We start from the raw sequence: 16691 nt of genomic DNA on the forward strand, positions 1-16691 counted from the left end.
CTTCCTCCTCTCCCTTCTCCCGTACCCTCTGGTCCTAGTTTACTTACTTATTACATTTATTGCTTGGCATCTAACTCCCCCGCTAAATGTGATCTCTGTGAGAACAGAGACTTTTCTTATTTACAGCTGTATCCTTGGCATCTAGAAGAGTGCTTTGCATATAATACATGCTCAACAGATATGTATTTAATGAATGAACAAAATATTTCACTCAAGAGAATCCTAAGATCATCTTGTCCAACTTTCTCATTGTAACAATAATAAACACAATGAGAAGCAGCAGCAGCAACTGACGTTTGTTCATCACTTAGTATATATTAAGCACTGCGTTTTATGTGTTATCTCATTTAGCCCTCGAAGAAACCCCATGAGCTTAGTATCACTACAATCTGCATTCTACTCAAGAGGAAACCGGGGTTAATGGAAGGTTCAAGTTCAAGAACTTATCTCAGATCCTCAAATTGATAAGTGGTGGCATTACGATCCAAGCCCAGGCAGCCTGAGTCCAAGCCTGTGCTTTCAGGCATCTGCTATGCTGCCTGTGAAGTGCAGATCACATAGGCGGAAGGCCTCTGAAAAAAACAGCATCACATGTGGGAAGAATTATCATTGCAAAGGACACTGGGGTGCAGGAATCTGCTTGGTGAAGAGATGCCCTTAATAAGCACCTTGAATTTGCTGGTTTTGCTGGTTGGGAGGAGCAGTGGTGGGTGCCCAGGCGGGCAGTGGGACAGCTGAGCAGAGATGGCTCCTGGTGACTCCCCGCCTGCTCTAATGTACTCGGTAGAAGCCTGACTGTCCCAGGAGAGCCTTAATGGACCCATGGAGTCACAGCTTCAGCCGAAACAGTGGATGAATAATGGAGGAGGCAAGTTCATTAACAATCAGAGCAGGGAGGTAGAGGAAAGAAAAAGAATGATTGGCTTCTAAGGATCCAACCTAATTCTGGCCAATACTTGACTCCTGTCTTTCCAACCACAGGTTCCTTCTTCTCTGTCCTAGGGTCCCCGTATCTACTGAACTCCAAATCCATCTACATATCTGGATTTCTCACCTGCCTGGAATCTGCCTCACCTGGGGTCCTTATCCCCCAGCTTCCACCTCAAAGCTTATTGGAATTTGGGCATGGGGGTCAGGGAGGATTTGCTGAAGGGCAGGAGCAGGTTTAATTGGAAAAAGCTTCGCAATGATTCTAAGATGCCACTCCCTCTCCCCCATGTCCACTGAGAGCCACAGCTTTGGAATTCTGTTTTTTACTTCTTCCATCCATCATCCAATACATTGGTATTAAGAATTTATTATGCATCAGAGATTGGGCCAGGTGCCATATCAAAATTGTGTTAAATTATTCATAGGGGTAGCATAATAGAAACAGAATTTTAGAATAAAATTGAAACACGTGAACCCTGGAGAGGGCGCTGGTGGGAACAGCAGCCTCTGAACGTGAGCCCTGGGCAGCTCAGGAGTTCACCTCCCCTCCTGCCTGCCTGCCTGGCGCCCTGGGCGTTCTTCACGTGGACCGTACAGCATCTTCTTGCCTTTTTTTTTAAACCTATTTTTTATTGTGGTAAAATATACATAACATAAAACTTACCAATTTAACCATTTTTAAGTGTATAATTCAGTACGTTCACATCATTGTGCACCCCTCACAACCATCCATTTCCAGAAAATATCCATCAAACCAAACAGAAACTCTGTACCCACTAAACAATAACTTTCCACTCTTCCCTCCTCCTAGCCCCCTATAACTGCTAATCTACTTTCTTTCTCTATGAATTTGCCTAATCTGGGTACCTCTTGTAAGTGGAATCATATAATACTTGCCCTTTTTTGTCTGGCTTCTTTCGCTTAGCATAGTATTCTCAGAGTTCACCTGTGTTGTAGCATATGTCAGCACTGAGGCTGAATAATATTCTATTGTGTAGATAGATCATGTCTGGGGACATTTGGGTTGTGTCAATCTTCTAGCTGTTGTGAATAGTGCTGCTATGAACACGGGTACATCTCTTCTTCTTCTCCTTCTCTTTCTTCTTCAAAGCCTACAGCACCCAGTATTCCTAGGTAGTCTCCCACCCAAGTACTAACTAGGCCCGACCCTGCTTAGCTTCTGAGATCAGACGAGATCGGGCATGTTCAGGGTGGCATGGCCGTAGACTATTTCCCTGCTTATGATCATGTCCCCCAGCCTGTTCTCCATAGGAGTGTCAGACATGATTTCCTTTTCTGCTTACTATCCACAAAGGGCTTCCTGTTGCTCATGTAACTGAATCCAGTCATACTAAGTCTAGCATATGAGGATTTCGCAGTTCCAGCCCTCACTTTTAGCTCCCTCCAAACTTTCTCCTGTGATGCTCCTTCTGGTTCTCCAAATGCACTTGTCTTTCCTGGCTACTGATACTTCTGCTTGTGCTCCTGCCTCTGTCCTTCTCTCCTTGCAGAAGTGCCACTCATTTGCCAAAACCTAGCTTAAACACCCAGCCTTCTTGGACCTTAGTAGTGAATGAACACTATCCTCTGCCTCTGAGGATGTGGAATGGAAGGCATTAGAATTCCCACCTCTGCCACTCATTAGCTGGGTGACTGGGCAAGTTTCTTAACCTCTCAGAATCTCTTTCCTCATCTCTAAAGTGTGTTGTTGAAAGACATTTTTCAGAAAAAGGCAAAATCATGATTCGCATACAGATATAAAAGTGAACACATATTTAAGGTTTTATTTTACTCAAAATGAGGAAACCAGGCAGAGTTACAACTGGTTCAAAAGTGAATCTGAAAAACAGACACTTTTAAAGATCAGTAATATTGAAATGAATATGCAAATAGAGGCAAGTTGTTTTTTCCACAAAGAGGAAAAAGCGCTCAGTTGAACCCCTGTGGGGTGAAAAGGAAGTGAGTACCTGAGTGAACGAAGCTTCCCGCCTGCCATGTTAGATGTGCAGTATGAGTGGGACATAAACTTAGATTTGGGCTTATTTGTTCTGCAGCATAATTTAACTTATACTAACTGATCTCAAAGGAAGCTGTAAAGAAAGCTCTTTATGCAAGATCTAACACATAGAAGTTACTCAATCACTGTCTTTTCCTTCCCCAACATCCTACTATAACATTTACCTCATTGCGTCAGAACTGTGTCTGTATTTATTGCTAGAATGTGAGAGGTACAAAGTGAGAGACCATGATTTTTGTTGAGATTTGTATTCTCAAATAGTATCTGACCATCGCATGGTTTGTAATAAATGTTTACTGAATGAACAAACCAAGTATTTATTGAATTCAAGTTTTGCCACTTGAACTAGTTATAAATTTTTGGAGCCTTAAATTTTTATCTCTAAATTAGAGAAAAACAATTTTCTAATGGAGTTGTAAAGAATGAGGAAAAAATTATGGGACATGAGAGTCCTTTATCACTTTTTAAATTATGTAAATGTCAGTGGGATTATTGTAAATCAAAGAAACCAGGAGTAACTGAGCTCAAAACAGGACAAAAACTGGAGCTTTTGAGACTCAAAAGTCCAGTGTTGAAGGGGCCCTGAGAAGCCCTTCTAGAAGTGTCCTTGGGGACATCAACCATGTGGATATCCAGGGTCCTACATGTGTATGTGGCTCCTTTTTTGACCAAATGGAACTGGAGAGTGAGTGACTCACTGCTAATGTCAGAGACTCAGCAGAGAGAAGTATGTGTCTCATGAGAGTTTCTTCAGCCTGGGACAAATCTGAGAGGCCCTGGAGAGCCTATAATTGTAGGACAGAGCAAGGATGCTGGCCCCTGGCAGTCACTTTGGGAGCACATGCTTTCCCAGTAATGCAGGATGGGGCAAATCTCCCTGAGTGAGTGGGGACTCAAGCCCTACACCCACCAAGGGAGAGGGTCTTTGACTCCATGCAGGAAAGAATTCAAGCACAAACTAGAACTAGGGACAAAAGGAAAATTTATTGGAGAAGGAATAATGCTCTGCAGACAGAGATGTGGTCTTCTCTCAAAGCCAGAGAATGAGACCCCAAGTGTTGGAGGAATTGGGTTTATATCTGTTTCCCTTTCATGGTGTGGGTATGCAGCGTTAAAGGCTGGGGAAGCAGTCCTTAGTAATCTGCAGGTTTCCTCCCGTAGGTTCCCTGTCTGGCCTGTGCTGATCAGCCAGGTTCACGCATCTAGCGGCATGAAGCAGGCCCTGAATACAACCTGGTTTAATATTTACTCAATTTGCATAGTTCTCATGCCTCTGTTTCATATTACAAGTAGCCCAGGATTTGCCTCAAGGGACCAAGAAATTTGTTTGTTTCCTAATTAGTAAGGAGTAAGGGAGGATTTTTCTGATGTTCTGGTCCGAAGGCCGAGATTTTCAGTTTCGTAACTCCCCAATGGAGGTCATGTTGTATGCAGCATGAGGAAGTGGACAAAACCACAGGATGTGGATTAGGAGAAACTAGTGATAGCCTGTGGTCCACCACTCACAGAAGTGTGGCCTCAGAGCCACTACTTCATCTCTCTACCTCTGTTTTCTGAAACAGCACACAAATCACATCGATCAGCTTAAAATTGGTTCTGCTCCCTTAAAGAGAATAGGTCACCAATATAGTCCTTCAGTTATCTTACAGAGACAGCACTGCACATGTCCCACCCCTGTCCTCCAGCTGCACCCGGAACCAGTCGCACTCCTCCCCATGGAACCAAAAGATTGGGACAAGATCCAAGGCCCTCCGATTAAAACTTGCCCTGCCAGTGCTTCTGCATTCCTGTTCCCCCTAACTCCTTAAAACCCTATGATCTAAGGCAATGGGGAGCTCAGATTTTGAGCAATAGCTTCCCATTTTCCTTGTGTGGCACTAGTGATAAAGTGACTCTAATTTCTCCAATGTAATTCTCAGTGTTCAGTGTTTGGCTCTGCAGTGTGCCTGGAAGGATAAATTCTCTTTCTGTTCAGTTATATTTCCTTGAAAATGGGAATCATTCTGTCTTCCTCACCTCACAGGGTTAAGGAATACTCTAGATGTGTTTTATAAGAGATAAGGCAACAGTCACGTGCTACTTAACCTCAGAGATACATTCTGAGAAATATGTCGTTAGGCTAATTTTGTCGTCATGTGAACATTATAGAATGTGCACTTAGACAAACCTAGATGGTATAACCTACTACACACCTCAGCTATTGGTATAGCCTATTGCTCTGTAGGGGAGTAAAAATAATTTTCCCTTTACCCTTCTGGGTTTCTAGCTGACACATTACTGTAATAAAAGATGAATATGTGTATACTGTTGTGTAAAAATCACAAAACCAATCCAACAAAAAACCAAGCAGTAACTTGGAGAGAAGGAGAATTCAGATTTATTACGTGCGGTCCCAGAGGAGCTAGTACTCTGAAGATCTGGGCAGTGTGCTTAGTGGTAACATTCCTTATATACAAGAATTTTACACAAGCTGATTGGTCAGTTTGAACTGGACCGCTACAAACTGAGGAAGTCGTTATGCAGATTGCAAGTAGTAACATTGGAGAAGGGCGGGAGTTGCTAAGGGTAACCAGTGAACACAAATTGTTATAGGAAGTGGGATCTGCCAAGGTACAGGTGCTTGCTACAAGGGGGCGGGGGGCGGGAGGGGGCTGCTATGGGTACAAACAGTCACATTTACAAGTCGAGCAAAGTGCAAGTGAGCTCTTTCATGAGCTCTTGCATAGAGCAAGCATATTTACAGAAGCAGAACAAAGAGCTGATTAGCCTTTTAATGTAAATTCCTCAGATTTTCTCTTCAATGCCTCCTGTATACATAGGAGAGACCCAGGGAAACTCAGGAACTCACCAAAATGGTGGAAGCCCTCACCTTAAACATCTTCAGCTGAAAAGAAAAGATGTTGAGGGAGTCAGTTAAGAGAGGTTACAGGAAAAACACAGGAAACAAGGGTCAGTCAAATTGTTATGCAGATTTAAGTCTTTGCCTTCAGCATTGGTAAGAGTTTCTAGAGCAAAGGTCTTGCCTCTCTTCCTGGTAAGACCAAGGAGACACCCTTACAAATGCATATTTTCCTTACAAATGTGTGTATTTTACAAAGGGTGACTTCTACTTGGTTTCCAAAGTTTCTCCCCTGTCTGCTGTTTCTTAAAATTAATTGGACTAAAATAATTCTTATGCCAAAGAGACATATTTTGGGTGACAAATTCTGTTTCCTTACAGCTCCTAGACTACTAACTTGTACAGTATGTTACCTTACTGACTACTATAGGCAATTGTGATAATGTAGGGAGGAGGCAAGATAATTAAAATGTTAATCAAGCCACAATCAGAGACTGCAATATGCTGATCAATCCCTGCAGCCAGGCGGGGAGGACACCTTCAGAACAAAGGAAGATTTCTGCTGAGATTGTTAACGACCCATTCCCCACACCTGTGAAGGGGAAACAGGAACCAAGAGTCATTCTCTATGGCTAAAACCATGGGGAACCTATGGATTAAAGGCTGGGAAGCGCCAGCCAGGGGACCTTTAGCCCTACTTACTCTTCCCCTTCCTCACGGTATGTCCATATCAAAGGAAATGAGAACTAAAGAATGACATATTAACTGAATTCCCTGAACACTCAGCATCCCTCTCAGTGCCTTTACTCTGTCCCTCCCACTGCCCCTACTCACTGCCTCTCCACGTTCCTCGCTGTCCCTCTCACTCTCTGCCTCTAAGAGGAGACCACACTCTGTAGAGTGTTACCCCTTTTCTAACACACTTTCCTTTTGACTCTAACTTTGGCATGTGTGTTGAATTCTTTCTACACTCTCCACCAAAAGACCCTCTTCTCTTGGTGCAGGGCTTGGTCTCCCCATCACTTGGGGAAATTTGCCCTGTCCTGTATCAGTAACACAATGGTATCTGTGTAATGTATTGCAATATAATGTTACCATGGCTACAATGTTACTAGGCGATAAGAATTTCTCAGTTCAATTATAACCTTACAGGACTACAATCTTATACGAGGTGGTCAGTTGTTAACTGAAAGGCATTTATGTAGTGCATGACTATATATAAATGTTAGTTATTTTGACTATCCTTATCCCATTGCACTGTACAAATTGCACTGTAACTACTTGTTGACATGTCAGCTCTTCTTTTACTATGAACTCCTAGGAAGTAGGGAGAGTCTTTGCTACTTTTATACCCCTTCCCCAGCACCTAGCAGAGTGCTAGCACAGAGTAGATGAAAATGAATAGTTGTTTAATGGATGAAAGAAGAAAGAAATGAACCAGGCACTTGGATGAAGGTGTTCATTAGTGCAATTGCCTCTCCCTTACCAAACCCTGCCCACCTTTTTGGACCCAGCCCTGGCCTCCTTCACAAAGCCTCACACAGCTAAATCTGCAAATACTGATCTTGTCCAAGTAAGATACGTCCAAACCTGCAGAGAATTTTTATAAGAGTTTATTTGAGTCAACAGGTGACATATGCCAGGGAGCAAGATCTCAAATGTTCCAGAGAATAACAGTTTTGCAGTTTCTTTTATGCATTTAAAATTAAATAAGAAACAAGAAAGATAATATGAAGGTGGGAGAATAGTTACTCTCTCGAGAGTTAATACCCACTTCATACTTCTGGCATTTCAAAAGTGTGTTAGCCTAGATGCACAAGAACAAAGGAAGGGTTTGCTTACGGGAAAGACAAACCTTTTACTAAGAAGTTATATGTTTAGGGCATGATTACCTGCCAAGACCTGCGCAGTTGGGCATTTATGACCAGATCACACTGTGAGGTTACTTTCCATAGAACCCCATTTTTGTCTACAATCTTTTTTTTTTTTTAGATTACTCACGAGTATGCTTTTGTGCATTGAGGAAATTCAAGAGTTCTGAGGAACCCTGAACATCTGTTGGAACCTTTTTGTTTTATGAATGAAGAAACTGAGGCCCAAGCAGATGGTATCTTCTCTCAAACACACACAGCTCCCTTATCTTATAGGGAGTCTTAATTGCTTTGTGTGTATTTCATTGCTCCCCTTCCCTTTGAAGATTGAGCTAACTCTTCTTTTTCTCATATCTCTCCCATGCCCTCCTCTTGCAGTGCCTGCAGGTCGCTCTGGATCTCAGGTAGATAAAGACTCCTGGAATGGACTTCTCTGTAAATGGGACAGTTAGGGGAGAAGTTAAGAGGAGTTCTTAAAAAATAACAGGAGACTATTGCCATCTGCTGGTGTATCTGTGAAACTACAGACAAAAGTCTGTCTCGATGGTAGACCCATCAACACTGGGTTTGGTCTTGCAGGTTTACATGCCTTGCCCTCTTCCTGTATGTAAACCACTCTGGCTCTGAGTTGAGCCTGGGCAAAGAGTATCTGGCAAGATTTGTCTATGGAGGCATAGTTCACAAATGTTTGCTGAGTCCTTCATTTATGTAAAGATATTTAGACTCAAGGAACTTGCAGTCAGAAGAGAGCTAAGAGCATCAATAAACATATTACAATTGTAAGCAAGTACCATAGAGGGAGAACAAAATATGCCAGAGTTCTTCAGAGGCAGGAGGGGGTTGCTGCTGTTTGGGAGAGTAGAGGAAATCACTGAGACCCATGGAATACATAACATCAACATTCTCATCAAATAGGACAGGCATTTTGCCATTTGGGTTTAGTTTGGCAAATAGTATCTTGGCAGGGAGAGACTGGGAATAAAGAGGGGATGTTCCAGCAGAAGAAACAGCATTGAGGAGATGGAAGGAAATAACCACAAAGCTACGGGTTGTCTCATATTATTCAGAAAAGCATAGCATGGCCCAGGGGTTTGGTTGGGTGAGTGGTGGGCGATAGGCTAGAAAAGTAGGCTGGGGCCTGGTTCAGTGAAGCAGATGCTGTGAGTGCCCCACTCATACCCTCGGGACTTAACCATTGTGTCCCAGCCTGCCATAGTATCTTCATCTCTTTGGGGGCTCTCTTTGGTGACCCACTCTGCCCTCATACACAGCAGGTAGGAAGTGTACTCCTCCCTTGGTGAGCAGCTGTCAGCCCATGACTGACTGAGATTGGGACTGGTATATAAATACTGCTGCTCCCTCGTCCCTTGGGTCCTGTTTACTCTTAGGCTTATGTTTGACTATTATTTCCCAGAGGGCCCAACAAGATTAAGCTCATATGCCCACTGTGGTAACTCACCTGATAACACACCTGTATCGGCTGTCTTCCCTTCTCTGTCTCACTTCCACATTTCCCACTGATGTCTCCTGAGATCATTTCCAACACATGTTACATACACTCAAATTCTTATCTCAAGGCCTGTTCCCTCAGGGGGAACTCAATCTAAAACATCATGGAAGACCTGGGATGCTAAGTTAAGAAGATTGGACTTCAAGCAATAAGTGCTTCCTTGGTAGCCATTATTTGCAATTAGTGTCTTGTAAACTATCATATTCTCCACATTCTCTCTTGTGGCTATGGGATCTCCCAGCCATTCTTAATTTAGCTAGGTACATATTGCTATGCAGTGACACAGAAATACATGTATCCTAATCTCTGCCCTCATTTCGAAGACCCAGCCCAGCCTAGAGGCATGCTGCATTTCCCATCTACTATTGGTTACAAATTTCTAAGATTCCTTCTTTTATAATTTCCTTTCTGTTTAAAGAACTTCCTTTAGCCATTCTTTTAAGGCAGGGAGCCAGGACTCTCACCCCTACCCAGCAGTATTAAGGTATCTCTCCCTACTATAAATGGATTAAATATACCAGTTAAAAGACAGAGATTGGTGCAATAGATTTTTTTAATGACCAAATCATATGCTGTCTGCCTATAAGAAACTCATTTCAAATGTAACGATATAGATAAGTTAAAAGTAAAAGGATGGAAAAAGATATAGTATGTAAATATTAATCAAAAGAAAGCAAGAGGGGATATATTGTTATCAGATGAAATAGACTTCAGAGTAAAGAAAATTACCAGGGACACAGAGAGAGATTACATAATGACGAAGGGGTTAATCCACCAAGAAGACATAGCAATCCTAAATGTGTATGCTCCAAACAGCAGAGCTGCAAAACATGTGAAGCAAAACTGATAGAAATGAAAGGAGAAACAGACAAATCCACAATTATACTGGGAGATCTCAACACCGTTCTCTCACCTGGTAGAACTATACAGAAAATCAACGAAGAAATGGAGGAACTCAACGACGCCATCGCCCAGCAGGATCAAATATGTAGAACACTCCACCCAACAGCAGCAGAAGACACATTCTTTTTAAGTGCGTATACCAAGGAACACCATATAGTTTTGGCCATGAAACAAAAGCTCAAATTGAAAAGAATTGAAATCTTAGAGTGTGCTGTTAGACCACACCGGAATAAAACTAGAAATCAATAACAATCTCCAAACAGACTTAAAATAATCCATGGGTCAAAGAAGCCTCGAGAAAAATTTCAAAAATACATTGAATTGAATGAAAATGAAATGACAACAGGTGTGAGACAGAGCTAAAGCAGTGCTAAGAGGGTACTTATAGTACTAAATACTTACGTTAGAAAAAAGAAAGTCTCAAATCAATAAACTAAGCTTCTGTCTCAAGATTTAGGAAAATAAAAGCAGAACAAGCCCAAAACAAGCAAAAGGGAAATAATTATAAGGACCAGAAATCAATGAAATTTGAAAAGAGATAAACAGTAGAGAAAATCAACAAAATCAAAAGCTAATTCTTTGAAAAGGTCAATATGATTGACAAACTTTTAGCAAGAATGACAAAGGAAAAGAGAGAGAAGACACAAATTACAAAAATCAGGAATGAAACACGAGACACTACTACAGACCTTGAGACTTCAAAAGGGACGTAAAGGAACACCTGGAACTCATCTACACACATGAACTCAACAACTCATATAAAGTAAGCCAATTCCCTTATCACAACTCACCCAATGTAACAAAGATAATTTGAATAGCCAGATAACTATTAAGGAAATTTAAAACTCTCAGAAAGGGAATCTCCAGGCCCAGATGTTCTCAATAGAAAATTTTACCAACATTTAAAGAGGACTTAGTATCAATTCTATACAATCTCTTACAAAAAGTAGAATTGGAGGGAGCACTTCCCAATTAATTTTCTTTAAAATTACCCTGATACCAAAATCAAAGACAGTATCAAAGTGTGTGTGTGTGTGTGTGTGTGTGTGTGTGTGTGTGCGTGCGAGAGAGAGAGAGAAAACACTGCAGACCCATATATATCTCTCATGAATATAGGTGCAGAAATCTTTAACAAAATCTTGCAAATCGAATTCAGCAATACATAAAGAGAATTATACATTATGACATGTAAGGTTTATTCCAAGGATGCAAGACTGGCTCAATATTTGAAAATCAGTGTAATACACCATATTAACAGACTAAAAAAGAAAAATCACATAACCATATTGATGCAGAAAAGCATTTCACAAAACTGAAAACCCATTCATGATAAAAACTCTCATAAATAGGAGTAGAGGGGAATTTCCTTAACTTAACTTTTTAGAAGTACTCCCCTCCAAAAAAAACAAACCTCTAAAGCTCCCCAAACAACTACAACTAACATTACACTTAATGGTGAAAGACTGCGTTCTCCCTGAGATTGGGAACAAAGCAAGGATGTTACTCAACATAGTACTTGAAATTCTAGCTAGTGCAAGAAAGCAAAAGACAGAAATAAAAGGCATAAAGATCAAAAAGGAAGAAAAAAATGGCTCCTGTTTGCAGTCGACACAACTGTCTGCTTAGGAAATCCCAGAGTCTACCAAGTTCAATAAGGTCTCAGAAAACAAGATCAACATACAGAAATCAATTGCACCCACTTCATAGCATATATAAACATTATCTTAAAAGGGATCAAATACCTAAATGTAAGAGCTAAAACTATCAACCTCTTAGAGGAAAATATAAGCATAAATCTTCATGGCCTTGGACTAGGCAATGGTTTTTTCGATATGAAGCTAAAAGCACAGCAACCAAAGAAAAAATAAATTGGACTTCATAAAAGTTAACAAATTATGTGCATTAAATGAGTATTATCAAGAAAGTGAAAAGACAACCCATAGAATGGGAGAAAATAGTTACAAGTCATATATTTAATAAGAGTCTAGTGTCCAGAACATATAAAGACCTCTTACAACTCAACAATGAAAAGATAAAGGTCAAAAAATTTGAGTAGACGTTTCTCCAAAGAAGATATACATGAAAAAAGCTCAACATCATTAGCCATAAGGAATATGCAAATCAAAACCACAATGAGACACTATTTCATGTCTTACTAGTGATTAGATAACCACTAGTTATCCATTTAATTATTAGATAACCGCTCAAGATATATTATGTAAGCACTCAAATTATTTTTATGTAGTACGAATAAAAAGAACTTTGCATTTTTTTTTAGGCCATCATTTGCAGAATATAAAATTGCCTTCAGATTCACCGTCACTGCCCCTGCCCCACTACGATTAGCTGTGATGGAGGCCGAGGGAGCCCTCAGTTTCTTTGAAGAAAACTCAGGTTTATTGAATAAGAATGTTTGTGATCAAGTCAAATTTTTATTTAAAAGAAACATTTATTAAAGAAAACTCTGGAGGAAAATACCGTCTCCTCCCTACCTAGCCCATGAAGCCTTCTGTCCAGGCTCCACCAAGGACAGCAGGACCAAGAGCAGAGTCCAGGTGTTCTTGGGCTGCAAATTCAGCAGTCACAATCATTGCCGAGCTCTCAGTAAAGAAATGTAGCTTTGCACCCATTTTGCCTTCGGCTGGGCACAGACTTTCCGACCCCTTTTAGTAGTGAATCTGTGGAAAAGAGACGCTGACAGTCAATACTGAGCCTTTGCCTTCTGGAAAGTGATGGAAAAGGAGGGTCAGCCACCTGACTCAACTTCTCACCTGACTCGACTTGGGCTGCACCCCTGTCACACTGTCCCTGCTCCGTCTTCTGGTCCTTGACCTCCCTCTTCACCAATACCCCGCTTTCTGCTGGAAACCACGCTTCTGGCCCCACCTCCCCCAGTAAACACTGTCCAACAGCTCCAGTCTGTACCTCACCTCTTAACAGTTTTGTTGAGATATAATTCACACACCCTACGATTCACCCATTTAAAGTGTATAATTATAATTCAGTTTTGAGTATATCCATAGACGATGCAACCATCACCACTATCGATTTTAGAACATTTGTATCACCCCCAAAAAAGGAACATCATAGGTATTATGCCACTTAATTCTTAACCACGTTATCATGGTTCGTTTGCCACAATTCCTGCATTCCTAATGTAGAATTTCTGATTCCTGCTGTGAGAGGGGAGGTTGGGTTGGAGGGTTGGGAGAATGGGGTGAAGGGTTAAAGAAGTACAAATTAGTAGTTGATAGATGGTCACCAGGATGGGGAGCATGGCATAGGAAATGCAGGAAGCATTAATGTAATGACTAGGTGGAGAGCCAGAGGAGAGAAAGAGCAATGAGGGGGATCGTTTTATAAACTATATAAAAAACTGTATACTTGAAACTAATAATAAAATTAAATTTGAAAAAAAATCAGGTGCAAGAAGGGCTCTCTGACCTCCCCCTTTCTTCCTGGAAGCAGGAGATGAAACTTTCTGGTAAAAAAGGGCCCTCCCTCTGCCAGGAGGAAAGAAGCATTTTTATTACCAAAGATAGGGAGTCAAGGCCAAGAGAAGTTTGTAGAAACAGATCTTGCTAAAATAACTCGTTTCGTCCTTTAGCAACCCACTATACTTTTTAGTTATTTTTCTACAATTGCCTTTCTTCGTTCGACCTAGTATAAATACATTTAAGTTTTGCCCTTTTTTTTCGGTCTTTATTTTCCTATGAGGGCTCTCATGTACGTGTAAAAATCTGCGTGCTTTTCTCTTGTTCATCTGTCTGTGTTAATTTAATTCTCACGCCCAGCCTAAGAGGGTAGAGATAAAGCTTTGCCTCCCTTACAGTGGCAAGCTCCCTCCTCGTCTCTCTCTTGCTGTCCCCTTCAAGCACCCATCACAATTGCGATTATTTTGTGCAAATGTCTTTTAATGTCCCATTTCTTATGCTTGATGTAAGGTCTATAAGGGCCATCTTGTTTTCTCTTTTATACTCAGCACTTAGCACAGTGCCTGGCGTGTGCCTGGCACATAGTATGGAAGTTAGAAAACCAAAGTTCAAAATCATACTTGTTAGTGGCAGAGGTAGGGTGACAACTCAAGTTACCATATTCCCATCCTGAGGCTTATCCTGGCTCTGTGGGCGCCTGCCCAGCATCCACACAATTACACAGCTGGTAGGGACCCTAAATGCCCAAATGATAAAGACTCACATCACAGCCTGCTGGGAGCAGCTGTTCCTGGTGAATTCATAGGTTTGCACCCACTGCCAGGGAAGAGTCCTGTGGCTGAACTGTGAGCAGCAGAACTTGGCCACATTACTGCCACCTGAAAAACAGAGAGAGGAAGGAGCTTGGAGACATTCCTTTGCTTCCACTCCCAATGATCCCAGGAAGGGAGTAGGGGCAGCTACATACGTGTGGCAGCTTCGAGGTGGATACTCAGGATGAAAACCAGAAGAAGAGGGGGAGCCATGGGAAAACTCTTCATGGTGCTACAAGCTGAGCCCTTCACAGCCTCCTCCCCAATTCCTTCTGTCCTAACCAGACCTCCTTTTATGGAGCTGAGTGGTTCCTGAAGATAATTCCAGATAATTTTGTGGTTGAGAACTTTGACACTGCTGTGGAGAAGTAACACAATACCTTGAGGAGCCTGGAAAGTGAGAAAAAATCATCTGGGGGCAAGGGAGGAGCCAGCACACTATTGAGAGCCTGTGCCTGGTGTTATTTCAACACTGTCTTGGTTGAAAAGCAAACACGGAGGAAATGAAATAATAATTCCAGCGAACTGTCCTAAAGCCCTTATAACACAATTAGTTGTTTCAGATAAATTTCTCGCTCTTGGCCAAAGCTTTTATTGCTTTCGAAATATTGCTTATCTCTTTCTAATATTGTATATCTCTGGACAGTCTCAGGACGTGCATGTTAAGCAGTCCATGACACTGGACATTCAAGAAAGAGGCTCCAGGTATTTCCCCCTATGTTCTTAGTGTCACACATCAACCCACAGGTGGCATTAAAGCTGCCTGTGGGCACTCAGAGCTTAGAGGATCCCAAGCCTGATAGAAGAGCTCAGTCGCCTGGAGTCTAAAAGATATACCTATTCCCTGTGCCTGCTCTGCACCTCCCTAGGGGGAGGGGGGGGCGGAGGAGTTGGGAGAGAAACTCAGGAATCTGTATTTTAGTCAGAATTGGAACTGGAAAAGTGAATTCTAGAAAGAGACAGTGACTTCTGCCAGGAGAGTCTTAAAAAGGGATAGGTGGGGCTTTCAGATCTGTGTTTCATGACTTTGCTGTCATTCCCACCCTCTGATATGACCCTGGGCTTTAGAAATTTGAATTTAAGTTAAAAAAAGAGAAAAGGCCACCAGTACTATTCTGAGTGACAGAGAACTCACCGTTGAACTTGTCTCAACCTAAGACAGCTCTGACTACGTGCAACAAAATTCTTCTAAGTTCTTTTTTAAATTTGGCTAAAATCTATGCTCTCATTGCTTCTACTTACAGACCCAGTTTTATGCAAAAATGTCTAATTTCTCTTCTCTTTTTGTGGGAGATGAGGAAATTGAGGTTTGGGCGGGGTTAAAGACTGTTGTTTAAGTTCGGTTTCCCTAGAACAGGCTCTGAGACAAGGATTCCGATGCAAGCAATTCATGAGGGAGGTGATTCCGGAAGACGCCAGCAGAGGAGGGGGCAAGTGAGAAGGGGAAGGGCAGGTGCCAATACAAGGAGGGTTATTGAGCAGGTTACTGCCACCAGCAGCTAAAGCTTGGTTCCACTGTGGGATTCTGGGAGCCAGTGCAGAACCAACCTGAGTCGGCCCGCCCGTAAGGTGAGGAAACTGGAACATTAACCTCCCCAGTTCTCTGCGTGGCATTGGTTGAGAGCTGTGTCCCACACTCCTGGCTTGTCCTCTGAGCAGGCTCAGCCCTCTCCGTGATCAGGGAAAAGGCCCTCAGGCTGAGTCCATGGTGTCTTCAATGAGCAGTCTTTGGCTCTCAGAAGGGAATGATGAGAGGATATGGGTGGAGCTCCAACAGCACCTGCTACAGCCATTATGTTTGCCCTCGAATGTTCTCTTCTTGAGGCTAAACTCTCCTACGCCTTTAATTTGCTCCACACCATCCTACCGGCCACCTTGACACACCGGTTTTGACTTTAATGAACAGCTACTGGGGACCTAAATGTTTCATAAGTGGGATACATAAACACTAACTATAAGGGTTTGGTAAATAGTTGATAAATAGGACAATATTAAACACTGGAAATTTATTCATTAGAAGACAAATGAAAGGCAATCTGCAGGTTGGGAGATTTTTGCAACACATCTGTACTGGGTTGAATAGTATCCCCCCACTGTGCCCCACTCCCAATTCACAACAACCCAGAACTTCAGATTCTGACCTTTGGAAAATAGGGATTTTGCTGTAATTAAGAGGAGGTCATATTGGATTAGGATGTGATCTTTTGATATTGTAACTTATAAGAAATATATATTTAGTCTACATGCCCTGGCACACAGCTCCTAACCCTTGTAATTTTCTGAGTGGTAAGAGCAATGGGAGCATCTTTTGTTATAATCTTTGGTCCTTTATCCTCATTTCTTGAAATAGCTCCAAAGCAATAAAGGCTAGAGGA

At 41.9% G+C, this 16691-nt stretch overlaps 1 protein-coding gene and 1 non-coding gene across 2 annotated transcripts; both read right to left on the reverse strand.

Annotated features, from left to right (window-relative positions):
• Positions 1-2039: 2039 nt before the first annotated feature.
• LOC111746557 lies at positions 2040-2158 on the reverse strand. The gene has a single exon (XR_002783172.1). It is a non-coding gene; the product is annotated as a 5S ribosomal RNA (ribosomal RNA).
• A 10354-nt stretch (positions 2159-12512) lies between these two features.
• Positions 12513-14621, reverse strand: CCL26 (C-C motif chemokine ligand 26). The gene is made up of 3 exons (XM_011371537.2): positions 14472-14621; positions 14268-14382; positions 12513-12748 (listed from the first exon to the last, which is right to left on the reverse strand). Exons 1-3 carry the CDS (start codon positions 14542-14544, stop codon positions 12658-12660), a joined length of 279 nt encoding a protein of 92 aa, XP_011369839.1. The 5' UTR covers positions 14545-14621; the 3' UTR covers positions 12513-12657.
• Positions 14622-16691: the final 2070 nt, after the last annotated feature.

Source organism: Pteropus vampyrus, unplaced genomic scaffold, assembly GCF_000151845.1.
Source record: "Pteropus vampyrus isolate Shadow unplaced genomic scaffold, Pvam_2.0 Scaffold193, whole genome shotgun sequence".
Taxonomy (NCBI): Eukaryota; Metazoa; Chordata; class Mammalia; order Chiroptera; family Pteropodidae; genus Pteropus; species Pteropus vampyrus.